This window comes from Rhinatrema bivittatum, chromosome 11, assembly GCF_901001135.1.
Source record: "Rhinatrema bivittatum chromosome 11, aRhiBiv1.1, whole genome shotgun sequence".
NCBI lineage: Eukaryota > Metazoa > Chordata > Amphibia > Gymnophiona > Rhinatrematidae > Rhinatrema > Rhinatrema bivittatum.
Window position 1 is genome coordinate 80,695,614 of NC_042625.1, and position 27,663 is coordinate 80,723,276.

General features: G+C 49.1%; 1 protein-coding gene across 2 annotated transcripts in view; it reads right to left on the reverse strand.

The window, feature by feature from the left end:
- The window catches only part of FOXO6 (forkhead box O6), a 143,309-nt gene that overhangs the window by 19,948 nt on the left and 95,698 nt on the right, over positions 1-27,663 (reverse strand). Inside the window, exon 1 of one of the 2 annotated variants that reach the window (XM_029571013.1) lies at positions 12,575-12,792. The exons of the other annotated variant lie outside the window; for it this stretch is intronic. Coding sequence (XP_029426873.1) covers positions 12,575-12,724 — 150 coding nt within the window. The 5' untranslated portion in view covers positions 12,725-12,792. Of the gene's footprint in view, positions 1-12,574; positions 12,793-27,663 lie in introns of those variants that run through there. 2 annotated transcript variants of the gene reach the window in all.

Genomic DNA, 27,663 nt, shown 5'->3' on the forward strand with positions numbered 1-27,663 from the left:
CAGCTCACAACAGCAGTGAAACCAACACCACAGGCCAGCAAAGGTAGGAGCAGAGGAAAATGGAGCCTCATCGGGCCCAGAAAAGGTTGCATTATTACCAATGCTGCAGGACTCCATCCCCCCAGGGGCCGTGCCATCTTACCGGGGACTATGCCTTCATATAGCACTCCTAACAGGACTTGTGACTTCGTCCAGAACATCCATCACCCATCCTGAGAAAGCGAGCAGCCTCTGCTCACCTCCCACTGAGTCAGCACAGTACAGGAATACTCAGTATCGTCAGCAAGGTAGTCCAATATGGTATGAACGGAGAACTGGCACATCTGGAGATAGAAAGGTAATGCTTCCACCCGCTTCTCCTGCCCCTATCATAAAGGCTGCTGGTCACTGAAAGAAGAGAGCTCAGGGTTTCTTTTAGCTGCGGCAAGCGAACAGAGAGAGATTTGGTTTCTTTCAAGGGTTCTATAGCTGCTAAATGGTGGCCCTGCACACTATAAAACTCCAGGACTGTCTTTTTCTGTAGGTTTAATTGAGTATGAGTGCAGGAGTATTTGTACAGGTGTAACTTGTGGGTACAGGTAGTGTGTGTAGGGGTGAAAATGTGCAATACAGAGGGACATAAGTAGTTAATGAGAGTAGTTAGACAAGGCCCCAAGTTTATTATTATTATTCATTTGATTTGTATTCCACAAGTTTATACAATTCTAAGGCCGTGGTAATTTCTCTTTTGCCACATTACTGCATAAAGCAGTCTCCTCCTCTTCTTTTCCTCTCCTTATCAGCTACTGGTTCCCTCTCTGTTAGGAAAGGCACTTAGCGGCATAGTAATGCAAACCTCCTCCGGTGACTCAAAATTGCATTGACTTTCAGATGTGTTGTAATGATGCTAATTCTCTAAATTCATGGCATCAGAAAGATAGCACTGGCATTATGCACCCTACAGTTAATGAAGTCCATGATACCAGAGGCAGCAGGAGCTTCAAAGGAGTGGTGGTAAGCGTCAACACTAATGAAGAAGGAGCCAACAGTTGGAGTGTGGTAGGGAAAGAAGGTGAATATTGGTATCTGCAGGGGAGGGGAGAGGGGATGTGTTGTATAGAGGAGGAACGTTTGTAGGGTGAAGGGTTAGAGAAAGGAGGAAGCTGGTGTCCTCAAGGATAGGTCCTTGGAAAGAGATGAATATTGGTGTCTACCTGAAAGGGTAGGGTGGGGGTGTTGAAAAGAAAAGGTTGTTGTCTATGTTAGGAGGAAAGGAGGGACAGGAGATTGGAAGCTAGCTGGTTGGGATGGAGAGAGGAGGCAGATGGTGATCGATTGATAGGAAGAAGACACAGAGGAAGCGGCAAGCAGCAAAAGAGAAATGCGTTGTAGCTTTTTAAAAATTAGCCAGTGGAGAGTATATCTGTCAAACATGTCCACATACTTTGCACCTGTCCTCTGGAATATCTAAAGCAGCTCAAAGTACATGCACGCTGGGACCCGTGTGTGCTTTTAGCTGCATCTCAGGAGGGTGATTATCAGAAAATGCATTTTTACCCAGATAAATGCCTTTGCAAATTGGCCTCATTGCGTAATGAATAGTCATAAGTACATAAGAACATAAGATATGCCATACTGAGTCAGACCAAGGGTCAATCATGCCCAGTATACTGTCCCCAACAGTGGCCAATCCAGGCTACAAGTACCTGGCAAGTACCTAAACATTAGATAGATCCCATGCTATTAATGCCAGCAATAAGCAGTGGCTATTTCCTGCTGATTAATAGCAGTTTATGGACTTCTCCAGGAACTTATCCAAACCTTTTTTAAACCCAGCTATGCTAACTGCATTAACCACATCCTCTGGCAACAAATTCCAGAGCTTAATTGTGTATTGAGTGAAAAAGAATTTTCTCTGATACTTTTTTTAAATGTGTTACTTGCTAACTTCAAGGAGTGCTCCCTAGTCCTTATATTATCCAAATGAGTAAATAACCATTTCACATTTACCCATTCAAGTCCTGTCATGTTTTTGTAGACTTTTAACATATCCCCCCTCAGCCATCTCCTCTCCAAGCTGAACAGCCCTAACCTCTTTAACCTTTCCTCATAGCAAAGCCATTCCATTAACCTTTATCATTTTGGTCTCCCTCTCTGAACTTTGTCCAAGGCAACTATATCTTTTTTAAGATACAGCGACCAGAACTTCAAAGTGCAGTCTCACCATGGAGCAATACAGAGGCATTATAACATTCCTTTCCTAATAATTCCTAACATTCTGTTTGCTTTTTGACTGTCACAGCACACTGAGCCGACAATTTAAATGTGTTATCCACTATGATGCCCAGATCTTTTTCCTGGGTGGTAGCTCCTAAGATAGAACCTAACATTGTGTAACTACAGCAAGGATTATTTTTCCCTATATGCATCACCTTGCAATTGTCCACATTAAATTTCATCTGCCATTTGGAAGCCCAATCTTCCAGTCTTGCAAGCTCTTCCTGCAATTCATCACAATCCGCTTGAGATTTAACTACTCTGCATAATTTTGTGTCATCTGCAGATTTGATCACCTTACTTGTTATACCCATTTTCCAGATCATTTATAAATATATTGAAAAGCACCGGTCCAAGGAGAGATCCCTGAGGCACTCCACTGTTTACCCTTTTCCATTGTGAAAACTGACCATTTAATCCTACTCTCTGTTTCCTGTCTTTTAACCAGTTTGCAATCCACAAAAAGACATCTCTTCCTATCCCATGACATTTTAGTTCTTTTAGAAGCCTCTTATGAGGGACCTTATCAACTATCTTCTGAAAATCCAAAAGCACCACATCTACTGGTTCACTTTTATCCTTGTTTATTCACCCCTTCAAAAAAATGTAGCAGATTTTTGAGGCAAGACTTCCCTTGTATAAATCCATGCTGGCTATGTCCCATTAAATCATGTCTATTTATATGTGCTATGATTTTATTCTTTATAACAGTTTCCACAATTTTTCCCAGCACTAAAGTCAGGCTCATCAGTCTATAGTTTCCCAGATCACCCCTGAAGCCCTTTTTAAATATCGGGGTTATATTGGCCACCTTCCAGTCTTCAGGTACAATGGATGATTTTAATGATAGATTACAAATTACTTCTAATAGATCTGAAATTTCATTTTTGAGTTCTTTCAGATTCCTAGGGTGTATACCATCTGGTCCAGGTGATTTGCTACTCTTCAGTTTGTCAAGTTGGCCTACTACATCTTCCAGGTTCGTCGTGATTTGGGTCAGTTCACCTGAATCGTCACCCTTGAAAACTGAAGAGTAGCAAATCACCTGGACCAGATGGTATACACCCTAGGAATCTGAAAGAACTCAAAAATGAAATTTCAGATCTATTAGATCTATTATCTTCCCAACATCCTCTTCAGTAAACATTAAGTAAATGAATTAATTTACTCTTTCTGCAATAGCCTTATCTTCCCTAAGTCTCTTTTAACCCCTAGATCATCTAACGGTCCAAACGACTCCCTTGCAGGTTTCCTGCTTTGGATATATTTTAAAAAGTTTTTATTATGAGTTTTTGCCTCTACAGTCAACTTCATTTCAAATTCTCTCTTAGCATGTCTTATCAATGTTTTACATTTAACTTGACAACACTTATGCTTTTCCTATTTTCTTCAGATGGATCCTTCTTCTAATTTTTGAAGGAAGGTCTTTTGGCTAAAATAGCCTTTCACCTCACCTTTTAATCATACCGGCAATCGTTTGGCCTTTTTTCCACCTTTCTTAATGCATGGAATACGTCTGGACTGCGCTTCTAAGATGGTATTTTTTTTAACAATGTCCACGCCTGTTGTACAGCCTTTGTTAGCTGCAGCTTTCAGTGTTTTTTCTAACTATTTTTCTCATTTTATGAAAGTTTCCCTTTTGAAAGTTCAGTGCTAGAGCCATGGATTTACTTATTGTGCTCCTTCCAGTTATTAATTCTTATTTGATTATGTTGTGATCACTATTGCCAAGTGGCCCCACCACAGACACCTCTCTCACCAAATCTTGCACTCTACTAAGAATTAGATCTAAAATAGCTCCCTTTCTCATCAGTTACTGAACCAATTGCTCCATAAAGCTGTCATTTATTCCATCCAGGAACTTTATCTCTCTAGCATGTCCTGATGTTATATTTACCCAGTCAATATTGGGGTAATTGAAATCTCCCATTATTATTCACTACCAATCTGATTATCTTCCCTAATTTCTCATAGCATTTCATTGTCCATCTCACCATTTTGGCCAGGTGGAAGGTAGTATACTCCTATAACTATACTCTTCCCCAACACACAAGGGATTTCTACCCATAAAGATTCTATTGTGCATTTAGTCTCTTGCAGGATCCTTATCCTGTTGGACTTTATGCCCTCCTGGACATAAAGCCCCACACCTCCACCAAGTTGATCTTCCCTTTCATTGCGATATAATTTGTACCCTGATATAGCACTGTCCCATTATTTATCCTCATTCCACCAGGTCTCTGAGATGCCAATTATATCTATCGTTTTTTGTTTGTATTAACAACCTGCTTTTCAGTTGATTAGGGATAATTTGGAATTCTTTAGCTCAGGTGATTCTTTAATTAGAGGCACATGAGCTACGTTTGCTTTTATTGAAACCTCTGTTGGGATGTTTCATTACTATCCTTCAAAGATACCTCCCTCTGAACCATGCACTGCTGAGCTACTGTCGGCTTTCCCCTTTGATTTAGTTAAAAAGCTGCTCTATCACCTTTTCAAAGGTTAGCGCCAGCAGACAGGTTCCACCCTGGTTAAGTTGGAGCCCATCCCTTCAGAAAAGACTTCCCCTTCCCCAAAAGATTCCCCAGTTCCTTACAAAACTGCAACCCTCTTCCCTGCACTATCGACTCATCCATGCATTGAGGCTCCGGAGCTCTGCCTGCCTCTGGGGACCTGCGCATGGAACAGGGAACATTTCAGAGAACGCTACCCTGGAGGTTCTGGATTTTAGTTTTCTACCCAAGAGCCTAAATTTGGCTTCCAGAACCTCCCTCCCACATTGACCTATGTCGGTGCCCACACGTACCACGACAGCCGGTTCCTCCCTAGCACTGTCTAAGGGATCTAGTGAGGGGGGATGTAGTGATACATGAGGTTCACTATCTTCGCACTAAGCAGGCATGTTACCAGGCAATTCTCATGCCCACCAGCCACCCAGCTGTCTACATTCCTAATAATCGAATCATCAACTATGACGGCCAACCTACACCTTTCCTCCTGGGCAGTAGCCTTGGGAGGCACATTCTCGGTGCGAGAGAACAATGCACCACCTGGAGAGCAGGTCCTTGCTACAGGATCATTTCCTGCTGCACCAGAGTGATGCTCTCTGACCAGGAGACCTTCCTCCTCCAAGGTAGCTCCAGGGCTGCCAGACTGGAGTTTATCCCATAGGGGCTACTATGTCCCTGAAGGTCTCATCTATATACCTCTCTGTCTGCCTCAGCAGAACTCATGCAAATCCACCACAGAACTGCATAAAAGGTGCTACTGAATTTTCTTATCCTTGTAGAATCTACTTCTCAGCTGCTGCTGGAAACCTGGGAGCTTGGCATTAGGCTGGCTGTGAAGTAAGCAGGGTTGGAATAACTGAGCAGACTGCATGGGCCAATTGACCTTTATCTGCCATTCTCTACTGTGTTACTGTGCCTGCCAAAGTGCTTTAAAAAAATGAGTGCCATGATCTCCAGCAGAGAAGGAAAGCAAGAAAGGCTATGAAAAGGAGAGCCTTTGGGATCTCTAGCCACATGAATGTGAAAGACGACAAGGAAGCAAGGCTGTATGGTCTGTCTCCCCGTGATATTCAACAGGAGGAAAACTGTATTTTCACACATTTTCTTCCATAGGATATAATTGGGGTAACTTTCAGTTTACCCAAAGGCCTGCAAGCTCATTTTCCAAAGGAAACTCCCTGCAGAGTTTTTTTTTTAAATCTGATCTGCAAAGTCCACAGGTACAAGAGTAACCCATGGACTTTCTGTTATTCATGTGGGTCCACTCCATGGGAAAAAAACACATGCTAAGATTTCCCAATTGAATCTCCATGTGTACATTATTCTGCACTTGGCCTCCCTCAGTTTCCTTACCCCTCTGCTCATACACATCCTCTTTCCCTCCAATCTTTTACATTTCAAATAAACCCCACCAGAACCCCACTGTCAGTAGCATGAACTCTATCTACTATTTGGGATCCTGCTGGCTACCTTAGGGTGGCCAACTGGCTCCAGATTTTCAGGATAGGTTGATCCAGTACTGGTTTTACCCCATTGCATGCTGGGACTTATTCTGATTTCCTTATTGCTTTCCATAAGGAAAGCAAGACTATAAGTACCTGCATGAAGGGGAGTAAAACCAGGACTGGATTGACCTGAAAATCTGAAGCCAGTTGGTAACCCTAGGCCGCTACCTGTGGCCTGGATTGGCTACTGTCATAAACAGGGTCCTGGGCTTTAAGGACCCTGGATCTGACCAGTTTATTCTTATGTATGCAACCTGTAATTTTCTCGTGTATTCAGGCAACATCATTTTTAACTCATTCTGCACTGACCTGACGAATGGGGCATCAATCCAAAAAGCTAGTCCCAAATGCATTAAGTTAGTCCAACAAAAAGGCTTCACATCTAAAACGTATTTGTTGACCTTTGTTTCTGGGACGTGTCGGACTTCTAGGATGCTTGGACAGAAAGACAGCATCTATTGATAGCGCCAAGAGAAATCAGAAACAAAGTAGGGAGACTGCAAGGAAGTGAGCGAGAAGCCACAAAGAGAAAGCAGAGGAAAATCAGCAAGAAAGCGGTCGCATTGCAAAGCGAATAATGTCAGGATTTCCTCTTTAATGCTGTGGAAGAGATTGGGCCACCATGGCCTGCAATCCTTTTCAAAGCAAACAAAGCCCCCTCCCCCCCCAGCCCATGTGTGGCAGGCATGCAACAACCACACCTTTGGAAGATTACATAAAACCCTTCTGCGCTCCGTCCCCGTTGGGTAAGGAAGGATTTCTCGCTCATTAAAATCACAATAGTCCTATCCTCCCCTGCTGCACTGATCCCACTCATGCTGGCCCTTGGACCTCAGCCGTTCTATACCTGGCGCACACTCGATGTCAAATGCACCTGTAATGAGGAGAGGCGGAAAAGCAGGATTTAATGAAGTGCCCATGATGAAATGTTGTGCTCTGTGGTGATTAACTGCCTGCTCGGGTCATCAGGGTCAGGAGGGAAGTTTTCCTGTAGGATTAGCCCATGTGCCTCTCCCTGGCTCTTGCTACCGAGAGCTCGCCTAACGAGAGAAGCCATTAAAAGCACGGCAGGGGCGCTGCCTGCTGGAGAAGACGGAGTGGAATCCGGGACTGGCGGAAGGCAGCGCCGTCGCGTTCTCGACAACGGGGTTTTACCAACCATCCATTAACAAAAAAAAAAAAAAATGCCAGAAAAGCGAACCTGTCTCTAAGGTCTGTGTATATTCTTTTTGACCATAAATTTAGCAGCAGCTCTTCCGGCTCCCTCGGACACCATCGGGAGCTGGAAGTGATGTGTGTAGGGGCTAGAAAACCCCTGGCCACAATTCTCCAAGAAGCTGATAAGGTTGGGAGCCTAACTTTGCCAGCTGTCTGGCTGCTGAAAATGGACTTCTATGTTACTATGTTTTTTTCTGGTGCCCATAAATGTCCAAGCAGTTGACAGGCCCACATTTCTCTTCCCGCTCCCCCCTACGTAGTAGGGCAGGAGCTGGGTGCGACGCAGCTTGGCTGCAGGTAGACAGCCCAGAAGAGGGAGCAGCCTTCTCCTCCGCTGGACGAATTCTCCAAGAGGACCCAACCAAGGCAGCATTTAGACTTTTTACAGACAGTCAATAAAAATTGGGTTGCCAGTAAAATAAAAAAAAACCAAAAAAAACCAAAACAAAAACTTTCTTTCAGTTGAAATGTTTCTTCCATGAGGAGACAAAGGGTAATGGTAAATGGAGTTTGCCCCGAGGAAGGGCAGTGTGGCTTGCAGTGTGCAAGCAGGGATCGATCCTTTCACCGGGGTTCTTTTCAACATTTTCATAAGCAATAATGCGGAAGGGCCATCGTAAATGTTTGTCTTTCTGTGAATGATACCAAAATCTGCAACAGGGTCTAGGCAGCCAGGAAAGTGTGGAAAACACGAGGAGGGATCTAGTGAAGCTTGAAGAATGGTCTAGGGGCTGACAGCTGTAATTTAATGCTAGAAAGTGCAGGGTCATGCATTCGGGCTGCAAAAACCCAAGGGAGCGATACAGTGGGGAGAGGGAGGGGTGACGTTCTATGCATGAAACAAGAGCAGTGTCTGGAGATGATCATATCTGAGGAAAAGTGGCTTAAATGGGGGACATAAATGTAGGACAGCAATCAATTTGTCTAGAATAGCTTTAGTAACCTAAGTACCTGATTCACTAAGGGTTTTCCCCATAGACACAAAATGGGAGAAAATTATTTGGCCCTAAATTAGGTTCCTAACACTGAAAATCAGTGCTAAGTTCCTAACTTGTATTCCTCACCCCTGTAGCCGCCCACCATTTAAGGTTCTCTATATTTACAGGTTCTTGAGGAAAAAGGCTCCTATATCAAGGGGTTCAGCTCTAGCCAGTTTCTAAAGAGGGCGATTTAGGTGTCTAACTCCCAAAGTTAGGCACCTAAACCCTTTGAAAATTGACAGCAGTAGGCGCAGTCTGCCCCTCCACCTCGCCTGCTCTGCTTTACAGCCCCTTTTTCTCCCTCTCCAACGTTGATCTCCTGGGTAGCATCCTACAGGAATGGGGGCAATGATCCCCTGGGACACAGACAAGACGGGAAGCCATTTTATTTTAACTGCCAAGTTTGAAATAATACTGAGCCAGCACAGGGGGGTCAGAGCTTACGGCTGGGGTCCTAAGCCCCACTGGGACATTGCTGCCTTGTAAGAACAATGCTGGAGCCCCAGGAGGGGAAGATGCCCTGTGTGCAGGAGCTGAAAACATAGGGATGGATAGGAGATTAAAGGCACGGAAATTCTTCGGGCTGGCTTTAATTTTTTTTTTTTTTTGCCGCACACTCGTTCACATCTGGTAAAGGTTTTGAAATCCTCCCATGGGGAGAAGCCCTCCCTCCGGTTGAGCCTGGGAGAGCGTGGACGTTAAAGGGAAGGGGCAGAGGAGAGAGGGATCTGAGGGGGGGGAGGTCTGCTTTCAGTAGCAAGAGAAAATCCTGCAAAGCGGAGAAATCCCACGCGTTCCTGCTCTGCTAAATCTGGGAAATTTGAAATCCCGGCGTTTGTCCAGCTAAGTGCCGGACTTAGCCTGACAAAGCTGCTGAAGCTGGACCCCTTGATTTTCCAAAGTGCCTGTGCTCCCCACGCTTGGCACTAACAGCAGGTGCAGAATTCATGGCTGCTTTCCCTTTGAAAAACGGCAGCAACGTATGTGCGCTTAAAAAAAAAAAAAGCGCCTGTGTACACTGCAAACATCACGAGCAGATCAGAATCGCCTCCCCTCCCCCCCTTTTTTTTCTTGTTTCTGGCAATGCATGGGCAAATAGGCCAATAATATTTTCGGAATTGAAATGAACTTAATTGAATTAAATAGAAACTCCTGCACACAGAACCTGGCGCACTGAACGAAACCAGGGCCCAGGGAGACTCTAAGGAAGTTCTCGGGCAGCAGCTCCCCATTCGTCTCAAATACAGATTCGTGCTACACCGAAAGTTGGGGAGGGGGGGAGAAAGACACAAGCAGACAGAAACAGAGATGGATGGAGAGAGAGACAGAAGGCGAGAGAGGGAGGGACATGGTACGGAGAGACGCGGAAGGAGAGAGGAAGAGGGAAAGAGGCTCTTCCAAAGGTTGGTCAGGGGAATTCTACGCCCTAGTCAGCCTTATGCACGCAGCCTCGAATTGTGCGCGTTGTTCGCCACTCGCGCAACGCTGCGCGCACAGAAAATGGAATTGTTTCCAAGGGAGGGCGCGCGATTTAGGCGCAGAGCAGAAAGCTTCCCAACTCTCTGCATGGGAGCGAGCGGCGAGCTGCTTGAGCAGGGAACTATGCCTCTTTTATGCAAACGGGTGCGGCTGCGCGCGGATTCCTTAGGCTCTCACCCACCCTGGGTTATTTTGGGTTTTTTTTTCAGAGCGCGCCTGGAAGTAACCGCAGAACTCTGCACGGCTGAAAAATAAGCCCGCAACTTCATGCTTTGGCAAGCCACGTTAACACTGTCAGGCCAATAAAAACGCCTCCGGTCTTGAGAAGGCAAACAGAGAAAGAAGGCAAATGACAGAAATAACAGGAGATAATGAACAGAAAAATAATTACTTAATGCCAGGGAGAGAGAGAAAATGAGGAAAGCATGATTGAGAGAGGAAGAGCGCAGAATGGTGAAACAATTCCTTGCAAGACGCATTTCACGGATCTAAAGAAGCTGCAGCCGCTTGTGATTACACTGCAGGGGGACGGTCAGACCGCAGGCCCAGCAAAAGGATGGACAGACAGTCCACAGTCATTTTGAAGGGGGATAGACAGACCGCAAGCCCAGCAAAAGGCCAGGCAGACTGAAGTCACAGTGAAAGGATGGACAGACAGTCCACAGTCATTTTGAAGGTGTATAGACAGACCGCAGGCCCAGCAAAAGGCCAGGCAGATTGAAGTCACAGGGAAAGGATGGACAGACAGTCCATAGTCACTTTGAAGGGGGACAGACAGACCGCAGGCACAGTGAAAGGACAGGCAGACTGCGGTCGCTGTAAAGGATAAGTTACGGTGAAAGGAGGGAGCAACAGCAGTCCCTGTTTAGATTATTACAAAGCTTGGTGATAAGACTTAGCGCGGGCAAACCTGGAGAGTTCGCCGGGTTAAGCTTGCGCTTTGTCTCGGCTGCACGCGCAGGGAAGGAGCAGGGCCTCCGAGGCCCGTCAGCTCCCTGCCGCCCCGCTCCCGGCGTAGAACCTAAGGAAGGGAAACGGCGCGGGGGGGTTGAGAAAGGAACTCGAAGAAAGCAAGTGGCAGCACAGAGAAGCGGGAAGAAATTGCCAGGGACAGATGCAAACGGGGATTGTAATCGGGTGGCTGAGGCGCATTAGGAAATGCAAACGGGGAGGGCCAGGGTTTATCAACCAGCAGCAGGTGCCTCCGGTTCCTTTTGCCCAAGCTGTCACGGAGACTTCGTTTCAGAGGCCGGACTTGCTGCCGATTACCGAGCTGCTGCTTTTGCCTCCTCCGCAGTCATCCCCCAGGGTATGCAATGGACAGCCAAAAACACAAATCAGGAGGAAGCAGTATCGCTACCTCTTTTACAGCTTCGGCTGCCTCCAGAGGCGGTTGGGGGGGGGGGGGTGAGGGGGCTACGGAGACCCCTGGGGTCTTTGACACTTTTTGGGGGGAGGTTAAGTGGGACCGATCAGCCCCTGTAAAGCGTGGCGGGCCCACAGTCCAAGGGCTCAGCATCGTATGCAATCCCCCCCCCCCCCCCCCAAGAAAATTCCCCCGGGATTACAAGTACCAATTAAATCCCAGTAAAAATACCGCAGCTTAGTAAATGAGGCCCTCAGTTTTTGTTTTGGAGGGTGAATTGACCTGCCTAAGGTCAGAAGGAACAGTAGTGGCATTTGAACTTTGACTTTTCCACTTCCCAGTCCACTGCTCTAACCGCTGGGCTGCTCCTTCACTCTGGGCCATAGAAGCAGGAGTGGAAGTAAAGGCTTGAAGGGAGCTAGGAGAGGCGACAAAGCGGAAGTGGAGGCTGGAGAGAAGGGAACTGAGGAAGAAGAAACAGCAGGAGGGACTCGGGACAGGAAGCAATGGGCAGAGGTGAGGCAGCACAGAGGAAAAAAAAAAGGTTTTCTTTTTTAAAACCCCCAGGCACAGGACCCATCCCAACCCAATCCTTTGACAAAATATTGTGCCCCCTGGAGGCTGGCCCTGCCACGTACCCCCCCTCCCCAAGAGGCTGGCCCTGCCACGTACCCCTGGACTTACCAAAGTAGCCCTGGTGGTCTACTGAGGGCCTTGGACAACCCCTAGGCTCTAGACCCGATGGCGGCCATTTTCCAAAATGGCACCAGCTGCCCCTATCATGTGATGGGGCAAAGGCAAGCCAACGCCATTTTGAAAAATGGCCACTGCCAAGTCCAGAGCTCCCACTAGATCACCAGGGCTACTTTGGTAAGTCCAGGATGGGGGGGGGGGGGGGAGTCAGGAAGGTGGGGGAGAACCAGTCTCTGGAGAAGGGGGCAGTTTTTTGGCAAAGTTTAGGGGGCTTAGGGACGGGGCGTATGCCCAGGAGTTTGTATAAAAGAACAATTTTTGTTGATAACTTTGGCCACCTCTAGGGGCAGTGGGTAAGGTGGGATAGGTGGGTCTATGGAGCTCCCCAGGGTCTGGGGGGTGCTAGTTAACAGCCTTGTTGGGTAGGTGAATTTGTAAACCATCCAGGTAAATTTCCATCTCAACCAAGTGCATGCATAGTAGGGGTTTGTGCAGGTGGAACGTTACACACATACATTTCCTACTGGAAAAGGTACTTGCAGCATTGCAGGAGCCGAATCACATTACCATGATACCAGCACCAAGCTCGTGGCTCGTATGAAGCAGCAGGGAGTCAATCAGTCCATTTCGCCGGGACGCCCATACTGCAGCCCGTCTGTACTTGTCTTCCCCTTCTCCTCCGGTGGCCAGGTCTGTGCTTCCTCTCACAGTTTTCATATGGCCCCTTCGGAAGTCTGAGCCCCTTGTATTGCTTGACTCTGACCCAGTCTTTACATTGTACTGCACTGAGAGACACCCGGGCACAGGGCTACACCCACTCGCGAATGCCGTGGCACAGATGCACGTGGTTTGTGCTCCCGATTCTATCTGGTGCATGGTTCAGGTCTGTGCATATGATCGTCCCACTGGACAGAAACCCCCGCCTCCGCCTCGTTTCTCACTTAACTTAATTATCAGAACCTCGTGAGATGGAGATCTGTGGGCTTGAGCCCCAAATCTTTGAGATGCCCGGAAACACCAGCGGTTTGGCAGAAAGTTATTTTCCGCTCTTGATTGTAAGTTTCCGACTTGGTGAATTAAGACCCCTGCAAAGAACAGCTGTTATCAGAGAGGTCCACGTTCACCAGTACGGGAAGCAGCGGGTAAGTTATCCAAATAAAGTTACATTCTGCTGAATATACCTGGATAAAGTCCAAGCTATCCGGATAAGTTTAGGACTGCTCTCCAGCACGAGCAACCTTATCCGGATATCACTGAACACTGGAATTATCTGGATAAGTTAAGCCCTGCCCTGGGAAACTACTGATTTATCCGGATATATTTTATCCAGCTAAAAACTCAGCCAGATACATCAGCAGTGGTTGGCACGGAAGGAAATTCAAATCCCGCGGTTTGTCTGCCCATGTGCAAAGTTTAAATTTGGACCTCTCAATAGTTCAAATAAAGAGGTATAAATCCTGCCTCTTTAGAGCTCTGTTCTGCAGATGCACCGAAGAGGACGTTCCTCCCAGCGAGGAACCGACAGGAGTGAGGCTTCTGAAAAGGCCCCGAGTAGGACCGTCGCCGGTCTTACACGGCATCCACGCTCAGTCACGGGGGGGCAGGAGGGTCCTCCCTCTGACGACGTGGCCGGTCAGCTGGTCCCTGCCCAGCGACCCGGCCATGCAGAACTTTACTTCTCCTGACCTTGTCCTGGTGGCGGCACGGCACCCCCTACTTTCCTGGCCTGGTGCCCCAGGAGGCCGCCCGCCTGTTCAGCCTATCCCTCTTGATGGCCCTGGTCCCAACAACTACAACAGGAAAGCCAAGGCGCTCAGGAACCCACGGCACAAGAGCAGCTCATCCCACCCCCTGTAGCATTTGGACAGAAGAGAGCTTAAGGTGCATCTTCCTAACCACTGTAACACAGAGACAGAGGAGGGGTTATGGTCCACCGTGTCCCTCCCTAAACTTGGAACGTCGCAGATAAAAAATGGCAGGGGAGGGCAGGGGAATTATCTTCTAGGACTGTTGCTTGGCCAGACGCTGCCCCGGGCAGTCGAGAGATCTGATGTCTCAGTTGGTTGAGGGAAAGCGATGTCCCTCTTTGTTGACTTAAGCGACCTGGGAACTTAAGTTTCACTGCTGTGAAAACAGGGTCAGCTGGGGGCCCTCTGCCTCCCCCGTCCCAGCCCGGCGTCCCAAATAAATGCCCGTCTTTCCCACCCCTTCCATCCGCCCTGGGTGTATCAGAAGGGACAACTGGTCCCCTCTCAGCGAGGCGTCGATCCTGTCCCTCCAGAGCAATACTAACTATACAAAGACAGTGATCCAGGCCCTCAGCAGCCTGTCCCTCCCAGGCATGCAACCGCAGAGAGACAGCAGGCCTGTCCGGCCCAGACGTGTTACCCTGAGTCCCAACCAGGCAGGTTATCCTACAGGCACAGAGGATGCCGCTGAACTGTACGACTATAGGAGAGGGACGGCGAACGCCAGTCCTCGAGTGCCACAAGCTGGCCAGGTTTTCAGGCTATCCGCAATGAATATGCATGAGATAAGATTTGCATGCACTGCCTCCGTTGCAGGCAAATCTTATCTCATGCATATTCATTACGGATAGCCTGAAAACCTGGCCAGCTTGTGGCACTCGAGGTCTGGAGTTCGCCATCGCTGCTGTAGGACTTCACTGGATACCAGCCTGAAGGCAGAAACTGCTTTCTCAAAGCTCTTCCCTCCCGAAGTGAAAGGCAATAAAACTGGGGAGCCTTAGTGCTGGTGTGAAACGCGTTTTGATCCTGTTGCCCCCCCCCCCCCCCCTCTCCCCTTCGTGATTTTGATTCACTTCCTGCCGCTCCTGAGAGCTCCTGGCTGCATGCAAAGGTCGCTGTCCTACCGCAGGCAGGCACAAAGCTGGGCTGTAGTTTTGTTTAATTAATATAGTGCAGCTGACAGGTGAAGGCTCTGCATCACTGGAGCCTGAAGTCTCTGATTTACGCACAGCCCTGAATACTAAGACACCCACGGTTTATTCACATTCTCGCACCGCCAGTCCATCCCCAACTCCTAGCTTCCTCCTGGAGCCATCCATTCCTTCATGGTTAGACCTGTCAGTCACACTCCCGGGAGCGGTTTGAGTACCTGTTCCTGTGTGTGAGTGTGTGCATGTGTGTAACTGTATCTGTATAAATGTATTTCCGTGCACATGTGTGCATCCTGCCATCACCACGTGATCTGTCTCCAAGTGCAGCGCCTACCACTCATCTGTGAGATACTAATAGAAGGAAGGTCCATGACTGTCACAGGTCTCCAGCTATGGGGGTTCAAGCATAGAGGTCGAGGCATGGGGCTTCAAACACAGGGGTAAGGGTCTGAGAGTCAGGGGCACAGAGGACATGAATGAGAGTTCAGGTCTGGGTGTCAGAAACAGAAGGGGTAGGGGATAGCGGTCAAGGAACAGGGGGGAAAAGGGTAGAGAAACAGGTCACAGAATCCCACTGCACAGCATCACACCTCCCTGCCTACTTGGTCCCGAGCTACACAGCACAATGTCATAGGGTCCTGACTGCTCGCCCCTGACCTCCCCAGGACAGTGTCACAGGATCCTGACTGCTCGGTCCCTGACCTCCCCAGGATAGTGTCACAGGTTCTGACTGCTCGGTCCCTGACCTCCCCAGCACAATATCACAGGGTCCTGACAGCTCGTCCCTGACCCCCCCCAGGACAATGTCACAGGATCCTGACTGCTCGTCCCTGACCTCCCCAGGACAGTGTCACAGGGTCCTGACTGTTCGTTCCTGACCTCCCCAGCACAATGTCACAGGGTCCTGACTGCTCGTCCCTGACCTCCCCAGGACAGTGTCACAGGGTCCTGCCCTCCCCAGGACCCTGCTGCTCCTGAACTCGTGTGTGTTATTCCCGTTGTGACTCACTCCTGTTCCTTGTTATATTGATGAATTCTCGGTGCTGTGTGTTGCTGTGTTAGTGTCTTCTCCTTGTCGCATGTGGCAATGCGTTTCCTGAGCCGCGTTCCATCTCACTCAAAGGTGAAAGAGACTGGCATGCTCATCCCTGGGAAACTGTTTGGCATAAGATACCTCTTCATTTTTTCCCGTAAGTCACAGAAACATGTTAATAATAACCGGCTGATTTTGCTCTTTGCAGGAACCGACCATTATTCCCAGTTGTCCATAGATTTACTTATTTATTTATAAAATTCATAACACCAATGTTGCACACAAGGCTTCCGACGTTGTCTAGAACCTTTTTCTGGATTTTTGACCATTTTCCTAAAAGACTGTGCGCACCACATCCTGTGATGGAAGGCTGGGAAGATTGTCAAAACATGCCAGTCCCCCAAAACGATCATCTGCAAGGCAAAAATCTTGCTTGCTGCACATCTGCTACTAATTATCATAATAACACAGTAGATGACAACAGAAAAAGGCCAACCGGCCCATCCAGTCTGCCCAGTCATTCCTGTCCACGCTGCAAGGACATAGCCCAGTTGTCAGCCAACAGAGCGAGGCCACTGGTTAAGCTATAGCTCCTTATCTAGGGTGGTTTTGGGCCATCTTCCTCATTTGCACTCTGCCCCCCTGGGCAAATGATACCAGATTCTCCAGATACTTCGCACCCAGCACCCTGCTTGTCCCGGGTCTAACCACAGCGCTAGCTACCCACACTAGCGTGGCTGTTGCCCAGACATCTGGCCTCCTAGGGGACAGAGCGGGCTACGTGAGCGCCTGCGTTTCCGCCAGGTCTCCTGGTTATTACTGTACTCGCAGCCTGCCTGACAGGCCCAAAGGCTGAGCTCATTCTGTCATCACAACCTGCCAGGCAGATCCGGCTGCAGGACTGCCTGCGTTTCCACTAGGATGTCTTAACGGTTCTTGTTACCCCGCTTTGCAGTTCATGCGGGCAACCACAACGCTTGCCGCTGAATCGTTTTGGGTAGGGCATTTTTAACACTTGAACATTGTGCCGTCGGGTCAAGTTTCTGCCGTCTCTTCACTTTTTTTTTTCTACAACTAAGGTTCACCTGTGCTTATCCCGTGCCTTCTTAAAGTCTGTTATTGTTTTAGCCTCCACCGCCTCCTCCGGGAGGGCAATCCACACGTCCACCAGCGTTTCTATGAAAAAATATTTCTTGAGGTTGCTTCTGAGTCTACTTCCTCCCAGCTTCCTATCATGACCCATCTGCTAGAATTCACTTTCCACATTAATACCGCATTAATACCTTTTAGGTTTCTGAATGCCTCTGTCATATCTCCCCTCTCTCTTTTCTAGGGCAGAGGTTTTCCAAACCTGTCCAGCCAGTCAGGTTTTCAGCATGTCCACCATGAATATGTATGAGATAAAATTTGCAAGCCATGGAGGAAGTGCATGCAGAATTTATCTCATTCATATTCATGGTGAATATCCTCAAAAACCTATCTGGTGGGGGGGGGGGGGGGGTCCTCTAGAACAGCTTTGGGAATCACTACCTTTAGATCTTTAAGTCGCAGCGCGCAGGCACCACACTTTTACAGGTGCCAGGGTGTCGCCAATGCTTTCCTGCCAGTGTCCGGACCTACTGCTACGACACCGCTCTCACAGCAGCGACCGGAGGAATGCGGCGCGGGGGGTCTCCTGCAGCCCCCTCGCACGCTAGCAAGCCTTGCCGCGGGCCGCTCCTTCCTTCCTCCTGCACGGGCTTCCTGTTACTATGGAAACCCGTGCACAGGGTGGGGCGCTGCAGGGCCTGTCAGCGCGGGAGAGGGCTGCAGGAGACCCCACTCTGATATGTCGCCGGCCGCTGCTGCTGCAAGGCCAGCGCGAGCTAAAGGTGAGGAGGGAAGAGGGAAAGATTTGAGCGGGTGTGATTGGGCGGAAGTCATCCTCTGGCCCCCCCCCCCCCCATTTCCTAAGGGTGCACGCACACAATTTCGGTAGCCCTTCTCTGTTAGGCCTCCTAACTGCTTACCTGTGCTGCTGAGGATTCAGCCTCCCACACTGCCAGAGAAAGCCCACACGAGACGCGCACCTATTACGACCTATGAACTCCAGGGGGAAGCTCTCTCTGACGCAACGCAAGTATTAAGAAGGGTATCAGGAGGAAGTTTGAGAAATTGAGATCATCCCCACTAGGCTCTGGCTTTTGAATGAGGTTCACTGCTGTCACTGGATGCAAAAAAAGCAAACCCATTGGTAGACACTGCACCAACACGGCCATTGGTACGGGGTGGCACGCGAACATGGTGGCACGTGCAGGGGATGGCCCTGCAAAGCAGGAAGTTTACTAGCTGGCTTCGTTGTTTCCGGACAGGCTAATCCGGTCCTGGTCGTACCCCCCCCTGGACGATTAGCTCTCTTCTTCTTAGGGAGACCAAAATTACAAGTCCGCGCAAGGAACGGGCCAGAACTGGAAGGAGCTGGCCACTCGCGCAGGAGGCAAGGACAACAGAAATGCACCAACGATTCCAGTAGGCAGAGGCAAGGGAGTTTTTTTCTCCCCCTCCTATGAAACAGACTGAGCCAAACATCTTGAGTAATTAGCAACTGCGGTCAAAGAACCTCGGAAAAATATGCAAAACGTGAGCGCATTTCTGCTTTAAATCGGCTCTTGCCTGCTACAGCATATCCCCCAGTGTGATGGTCCCTCTTTCGAGTCAGTTAATGAAACTTCCATACTCTGTAATTAAGGGAACAATCAGGGAGAAATTACAGTGATGGAGAACTAGCAGCAAATGGTTCACTTCTCTTCTCCCAGGACGACCTTCAAAACCAGAGATGCGCGCCCTGAACGAGGGAAAACAGAAGGGGGACGCCAAGACCCAGCCGCCAGGGCCGGCCTAGCCACGCTCGCTGCCCGAACGTTACAGGGGCCCAAGCGAAGGGCACAGTGAGGCAGTACCCAGGAGAGGGCAGTGGCAGGCATCTATTGCCCCCTGGTGCCTATCCAGACACTAAAACTAGGTTACAGTATGAAAATCTGGGCTGGTATATAAGCCCCACAAGAGATGCCTATTGGGCAGAGGGATTTATTTTTGGTAATGTTCACAGGTGAAAGGAAGAAAGTCCTAGAAGCCTTGACCCTCTCTCAGGAGTCATAAAACTGCAGAAGAGGGTGTAAGAGTGGAGGAGTCGCCTAGCAGTTACAGCAGCGGGCTGAGAACCAGGGCAGCCGGGGGTGCAAATCCCACCGCTGCTTCCTGTGACCTCGGGCAAGTCACGTTCCCCTCCGTTGCCTCAGGTACAAACTCACAGGGGGGGGGGGCCTTCATCATTCCATGATGATTAGAGCGAAATGGTGACTCGCGAAAAAATTAAGGGGGCGGGGGGAGCGATAACGTGCGCACGCTGTCGCCCCCATAGCGCCGCCGTAAAAAGGTGGTGTTACTTCCGGCGCTGCTGCCGGCGATAATGTCTAAAACATTATCACCCGCAGCGCTACTGGAAGAAAAATTCTTTTTTTCCCCAATTTTAATCTTACTGCATGCGATAAGGCCACATCGCATTTTAAAGAATGACCCTATTCGATTGTGAGCCCACTGGGAATTAGGGAACTTTACAGTACCTGAATGTAGCTCCCTTGGAGGAACCAATGAAAAGGCACGAGCTAAATCCAAAATAAATCAAATTTTAAAAAAATGTCAGGAATGCACAGACTGCAGCCTCCGGAGCAGGGAGATTGTAGAAGGGTTTGTACATCTGGTATAGACAGCCTCCCAAGAAGCAGTCATAAAGGAACCTCAACTTCCTTTGCAAAACATTGCCTGAGGATGAGATCTTACTGCTGATTAAAACCTTCATTAATCTTATAAAGTTATCGTTAAACACACACATCACACAATCACTGTGCACATCATGTCTGTCACATGCACATGAAATGCACATGCATATCACGTGCTGTCACACAACACAATGTATCATGCACACAGTATGCACTCACAGCGCAATGTGTGTGCCACATGCACATGACACGACGCATTACACGCTGCCACAGAGCACACTGTGGCACACGCTGTCAAAGAACGCATGTGTCAGCAGCATATCACTTGCTGTTGCGTGTGCAGTACATGCACAAATCAAATGCCGTAACACCACAGTGTGGGTGCCACATATACTATACATCATTGGGCTGTCACTAAGCATAGTATACCACATACACAGAACACAGTATGCGGCACGCACATATCACACGCTGTCTGTGCAGCGTATCACTGCACATCACATGCCATCACCATGCGCATGTTTCCCATGCACACCACATTCTATTATACAGCACAGTGTATGTGTGTCACACGCTCAACACATGCTGTCACAGAACACAATGTGTCACTGCACATCACACGCTGTCACAAAACGTGTCACTGCATATCATACGCTGGTATAAAGCACAGAACGCATGTCGTGCACATCACACACTGTTACAGAGCAGAGCGCACATCATGTGCACGTCACATGCTGCCACAGCACAGGTTGTGTGTTGTGCACATCACACGCTGTAAGAGCACAAAGTGCGTGTCACGCGTACATCGCACGCTGTCACAGCGCAGGGTATGCATTACGTGCATATCGCTCACTGTCACAGCACAGGGTGTGTGTCTTAGGCACATCACATGGTCACAAAGCACAAGGTGTGTGTCACGTGTACATTGCATGCTGTCACAGAGCACAGGGTGTGTCGTGCACCTTGAACTTTCACAAAGCGCGTCACGTACACATCGCACACTGTGACAGAACACAGGGTGTGTGTCACAAGCACATCACATGCTGCCATAGAACGCAGTGTGTGAGCTACATTTATGTGATCCCATAAGAGTAAGGAGAGGTGCAGATATTTCTTGGCTCCCTGCCAGGTCACGGACATGCAGGGCAAATATGGAAGATCCAAGAAAGGGACCTTCTCTGCTTGTCTAGAGCTAATGCAGGAGCCCAGCGCTGCAGTAACAGAGCCACTGTGAAATCAGGCTGATTAGCAATTAGTCCTATTGTGGGAGGATTAGCTGAGCTGCACTGTTGTGATGAGTGACTTGATTAGTTATTTTTATCTGAAAGCACAACTGCTTCTTGGGAGAATATTCCTGCCATACACATGCAGTCATGGCTGTGTCCTGCTCACACCTCACCGTTTCGTCTGCAGCTCCCTGCTGGAAAACGAATTATGAATGGGCCAGGTGTGCCAGCTAGGGGGAGAGGCTGAAATGCAGCAGGAGGCACTGCGACGCTGCACTCCTGCAGCGCGGGGTGGGAGGAGGTGGCAAGGCTGAAATCCTGCTTCCCCGTAGAAGGGGCTGCAGCTTTCCTCTGCCGCAGGAGGTGCTAGGATGCTGCCCTCCCACAGGGTCTGGGGCCCAGGGAGGGCATGCACCTCTCGGGTGTCAGACGCAGACTGGTGGACGTTTGGACAAAGCAGAAAAACAGGAAGCGAGACAGCTTCTGTGATGCGAGTTCAAATTGCTGCTTGGCCACTTTCAAGTTCGTTTGAACCTAAGAAGCGCACTGATGAAGCTGATTTAAGTTGAAAGGAGACCAGAGATCCACGGTGACCAACCTCCTTCTGTTTAACCGTCATCTACGCGCTGGAAAAAAAATATTCCTTCCTGAACCCCAAGGCGGTGATGGTCTCAGAATCTGGATTCACACCCCCCACCTTCACCCCCCTGTGCGTAGCTATATCATCATCCTCGCCAATATCTTTTTCCTCTAAACTTGGACAATTTACCTTTGAACTGATTTAGCAATCGTAGCTATAACTAGCTCTGCTGGCAAAACGTCCCATGCACCTACTGCTCCGAGTTACCAAATGTCTTACTGTGGAGAGGGTAAAACCTATTATAATCTTTAAGGGTGCTCTGTATAGTAGCAGGCTCGGTGTCTCTTTTTTTTGTTCCTGTCCCTCTATTTAACACTCACCAACACAAACCCCCAGCTTTGGCTGCAGTTGCCCTGTTGGCACACTCATTCCTAGCTTATTATCGACTCACATTCCCTGGCCTGTACTTGGTCAGTGTTAGCAAGGACCATCTCAATTCACTGTATATTACACCGGTCTAGTCTTGCGCTCCAGCTGCCTTACCCTGCACACACGTATTCACATTACAGCTCGTGTGCCCTGCCTCTGTCCATTTGCCTCGAGCAGTGGTACCCCAAACTCGCGGTGGGATCCCCACGGAGGGCTGGGTTTCCAGGATTATCTTCAACGCACACGCACGAGCTAAAGTTGTATTTGGCGGGATGCTAATGCATGCTGAAGATTTATCTCATGGATGCTCACCGTGGATACTGTGGAAGGATTGGAAGCCCGGGCCCAAAGCATCTGAGTGTTACAGAGAGTCAAGGGCAGAGACAGAGGGGATTAAAAGTCTGTGAAGAAGATGTTCGTGTGTGCAAAATGAGTCTTGATATAAGCAGAATATATGAATCTTAAAATAAATAAATCCTTCTGTAAAATCGGCGAGTCCTGCTGTGAATTTGCACTGTGACAGTGTTCGGTGTCAGCCACAAAAGTGGGGAGATTGCAGCGTAGTCCTCCCTCTGGATCACTGATAAAACAGGGCAGATCCCTGTGAGATTCCACTTGTCACCTTAGTCCAGGGGTAGACATCGCTAGTCCTCAAGTGCCACGGACAGGTCTGGTTTTCAGGATATCCACAATTAATATTCATGAGATAAATTAGCATACAAAGGAGGCCGTGCATGCAAATCTGTCTCATGCATATTTATTGCTGACAACCAGACCTGTCTGTGGCTCTGGAGGACCAGAGTTACCTACCCCTGCCTTATTCCAATTAGAATTAATTATGACCCTCTGTAACCTTCCAAGCAGTCTGTTTCTAAGCCACTCACAAAGGTTATCATTAAACCCCATCTTAATTAATCTGAAAGCCAGCCTTTCATGGAATATTGCATCAAAAGCTTTAGACAAAGCTGGATAAATTCTGGCACTTTCCATGTGCCGATAACATCCTCGAAAAACCCAATGGGGTTGGTCCAGCACGACCTGCTGCTCCTCAGGTACCATGGTGGGCTGCACCCAGCACTGCACGGGGGAAGAGGCATGGGTTAGGGCCGGAAAAGCAACCTGCTTGCTGGCGGGGTCTGCATTTTATGAAATCCTCACCCCCTGCTTCTTACACTGCCAGATCTGCATTGGCCTGCTGCTGTCCCCCCAAATTTTCAAGGCGTATCCTTTGGGAAACCTGCTTGCGAGATTTGCTGCCTGGCTCTGTTTTGGAACCGCCTGAATAATGTAGGCCCGACACGAGCCCTCTCTGCTGGGTCCTGAGAAAACCCTGCTCCCCAGCCCCCCCCCCCCCACCCGGCTTCTATGTTAGCTGCTCGCCTCCTGCCCCGAGGAGCCTTGAATGGAGGTTGCATGCGAAACCAGGGCTTAATTCACTTTCACGAGTTCCGGGTTCTTCCTTTACCCGCTCCAGGATTAGGCAGAGGAAGCCTCGCTGCGCCCGAGCTCGGGTCTAGCCTCAAGTGGCATTTCTACTCCAAACGAGGGAGCAAGAGACGTGAGCCTCCCCAATTTCTGCTCTGCCCCCATCCATAGAGAAACCTACAGCATCCCTCGCCAGCTTTTGCAATTATTAGGCTGAGTGAACCTTTTGGGGGTTGTTTTTGCCTCCTTCGTTTCAGTTTCTTGGTTTCGTTTCTTACACTCCTCCTCGGTTGGGATGTAAGGGCTTCCTCTCTCCCTTCCATTTTCATTATTGGAAATGCTCTTCTGTTTGCAGGTGTCTCTTTTTTTTTTTTGTCCTCATGTTCTGGGCTTTACCTTTGTATTCTTATGTTTGTTTCCTAAGGCTGGTGGTGGGAAAGGAGGGAGATGGTTCTGACATCCTTCTGGGCTGTGGCCTCCCCATGGCTTAGGATACAGCTGTAGGAGAGGCATTCGAAATCCAAGGAAAGAGGGAAGGCAGATCCTGATGGTTGCAAGAGCAGCGCTGAGAGTTATGGTGGGAGGACGTGTCCCTCCCTCCAGCTTTCTGATCGGATCCCCGAAGGAAGAAGGATTATAAAGAGGGCGGGGGCCACAAAATATTGAATCTTAGTAAAACAAATCTTTATAAATAGCTCCTGGTCCCCTCTGCTGTCTCTTCCAGTGAGTCATGCAGTTGGCTTACCCTGGTCAGAAAGCTGTAAACATGCTTAAAACTGGAAGCATGGGTGTTTTCTCCCGACTTCTCTGTAAGGATTCCAGGCTGCGGTCACTGCTCCCCAAACTCTCTCCGACCTCCTGGTTTGTAAAGATCAGATCCCCATGCTGTCTGCCTCTAATATGGCGGGGGCTTCGTATAGGAAGGAGAAGAGACTTTGACAGCAGATTACGCATTTGTGCCTTGGATTTAATGGCTTTTGCCTTTCCCGAATCCAAGCTCAGGGCAAGTTACAGCCCAGGTACGGAAGATAATTCCTCTGCTCCCCAGGGTTTATAATCTTAGGGCAACTATTTTACTAAGCACTTTCCCCATAGGCACCAAATGGGAGACAACCGTTAGGAAATAACCCCCTAAATTTGTGCCTGAGCCCTGGGAGGGCAAAGTGACTTGCCCAGGGTCACAAGGATCGGCAGTGGGCTCTGAATCCTGGGGGCATCTCTGCTTGTGTGCCTGCTGCTGCTCTAAGCACTGGGCGGCTCCTCCACAAGCTCCCCCCCCCCCCCCCCCCCGCGGCTAGTCTGCATGGTTTATTTCCTGGCGCAGCAGCACCACATATTAGAGTTGATCTCTCTCTCATTTTCATGGTTACAATTCCTCTCACAGAGAAAGACATGATCAGATAAGAGACGGAGCCGTGCGATAGCTGCACTTCGGTTTCCACTTGCTGAGATGCCCATAGGGGCACAGAGGTCAGGGGGTACATGGAGAGTGCAGGGCCATTAGGATGTACGCAGGGCACTGATGGGCTCGCCCCACCTTTGTATTAAGTTTGCATTGGAAATGGGCGAGGGTAATTCTAGGATGAGATGCCTTGCCAGTGCTGTCCTGGCACAAGGTGCTGGCTGGGCAGAGATTTGATTATTTTTTGCATCTTTTCAGCACAATCTGAAGTCGAGCCATAAAAAGAGTAAGAAAGGAATAGTGTCATTCCTTTACATATCGGTGTACACAGCACCGTACAGTCAAAGAGACAGCAATTATTATAAAACGGTAGTTTAGTGGTACAGACCAAGGAAAGAGAATGAGGGGAAAGGTAGGGAGGACAGTAAAAGACAGGAAGGAGGCCAAGAGTGGAGAAAAAATGAGGAGAGGAGAGGTATGGTGAGGAGTGGAGGCAATAAGGGGGAAAAGGAGAGGAGGATAAGGAAGGGAAGGGAAGGGAAAGAGGAGGTGAGGTGGAGAATAAAAGAGAGATGAGGCGGGGAGGGCACAGAAGGGGAGAGAAGAGGGAGGGGGTGCAATTTGTATGAACTTTGGTCACCCGCGAAGCCTGGTAGGGAGTGCTTCTGTTACCACAGCAGCAGGGGTGTGCGCGCTCCCTGCTGCTGTACCCAAGGGCTGGTTCTTACTGGGCAACGTGGGGACCAGACCCCGGCCTTAGCCCCTCTCCTGCTATGAGGGAGCCATCAGGATCTGCCGCTTCTCACACGACTCATCGGAGAGCCATCGGGGTGAAGCCTCTCTCCTTGGATCTCAGCAGGGAGTTTACCCCCGGCCTTACTGCTTCCTGTGCAGCTCATTGGGCAGCCACTGGGCGCGACCTCTCTCCCCCCCCCCCCACCGCTCCCCATCAGGGAGCCATTAAACATGGCCTCCACTCTTTTCTCTCAAACAGTCTGCACATAAAGGACAGTTACTAAAGTCCTCCCAGCAGCCTCCAACTATACCACAGACAACTGATGTGCTCATCTACGCCTGGCCACCAGGTGTCATTGTAGGGGCACTATTCAGCTTTTTTTCTCCTAATGGGTTCCAAGTATAATTTATGTAACACCATCAGGAATGGAACCCGGGTCTCCTTCCTGCACTGCACATCCTGAGGAGCAGGGGCCGAAGCTGGGAATGGAACGCAGCTCTCCTTCCTGCCACTGCCCTAGCTGGAGAAGCAGGAGCCCGAGCTCAGAATGGAACCCAGTTCTCCTTCCTGCCACTGCGCAGATGGAGAAGTTCTTTTTCCTGCTCTGCACAGCTAAAGATGCAAGAGCCTGAGCTGGGAATGGAACCCTGGTCTCTTTTCTGCTCTGCACAGCTGGAGGAGCAGGAGCCAAAGCCAGGAATGGAACCCAGGTCTCCTTGCACAACCAAGCAGCAGGCTCCTGAGCTGGGACTGGAACCCAGGTCTTCTTCGTGCACTGCAAGAGGAGCAAGAGCCCAAGCTGGGACTGGAAACCACATCTTCTTGCAGTATAAAGCACTAAACAGAGAACCTATGTGCCCAAACTGACATACTTCCCCGCTCCCATGCCTGCTATTTTATTTAACGCTCATCTCAAAGCGAGCCCAGGCTGTTTCTCTGGGCCTAGGAACGGGAACTCTCTGTGGCAATTTTCCTGATGCAGGAAGTGAGGCACATGAGCTTCTTATTTTCATACAGCTCCCCCTGGAAGTTGGCTCCCTTTCCTAGCCTGGCTCCGTGGAGCAGGTTGATTCACCTCGGGTGACCTAGGATTGAGCTGCAGCCAGAGAGGCCCCGGCTGAGTCACTTTCAAAGCTCTGTGATCAGTGCCAGGTCCCCGGGGAATATTGTGGAATTGTAGCGGGGGCAGGAGGGGGATTGGAAATACCAAATTACACAACCCCATGGGAACGAACAGATCCCGAGTGCAGGATCCCAGCCCACTGAATGAGCAATGCCAGATTTGTACAGAATACCCACCATTATGCTCTCTTAAATTACACACAGCCACATCCTTTCTCTCAAAGACACAATCTCTCTCACACACACACACACACTGTGGTGTCAGCCAAGTACTCCTGCAGCGGTCACCAGGGCCTGTTCTGCACGGGAAGGGAATGAACCCTTACGCCATGGATGGGCACCCTGAAACTTAAAACGCTGCACTCCAGCATTAGAACCACACTCCACAGTACCTGACACTGGCTATCAGGAAAGGGTCTCCATAGTGCAGGAGTCACTTCCCTCCTCTGTCTGACTCGGGGCCTTTCAGATTCAGGAAACTTTCCTGGCCTGACAATTTATTCATCTTGCTGAATTAATGCATAAAGAAGCTGAATTTGAGCAGGAATTAGCCAGTTGGCTCTGGCAGGGTGAAAATGTTTCTCCGCTGAGTGGCTAAATCCAGCAAATAGCACACTATAGTATGTACAATCAGTGTGCACTACTTGCCAAAATGAACAAAACAAATCGGAATTTTGACAGGGTTTTTTTTTTTCGTTTCATTTGAAAACGAAACAAGGGTATTTCATTGCATTTTTCACTTCATTTTCAAACCAATGCGCATCCCTAGAAAATTGCTTTCTAGATCAGTAAAATAAAATTACAAAGTACAAAAAGGCCAATAACGAGGAGAATTCTGATATTCTGCTGGTCCGTATTCTCTCTGGTCAGATTACAGTTCTGGCCTGGTTCAGAGACCTCCACCCCAGGGTCTCTCTCAGCCCTGGGATCCCTGCAGATCTCCCACTCTGTGCCCTGTCGTTATAATAACGCGATAACGTGAGAGTCATTAGCAGATTGCAGACAGGATGAGGCATAGCATTCTCCCTGAGCTCTCAGCTACTGGA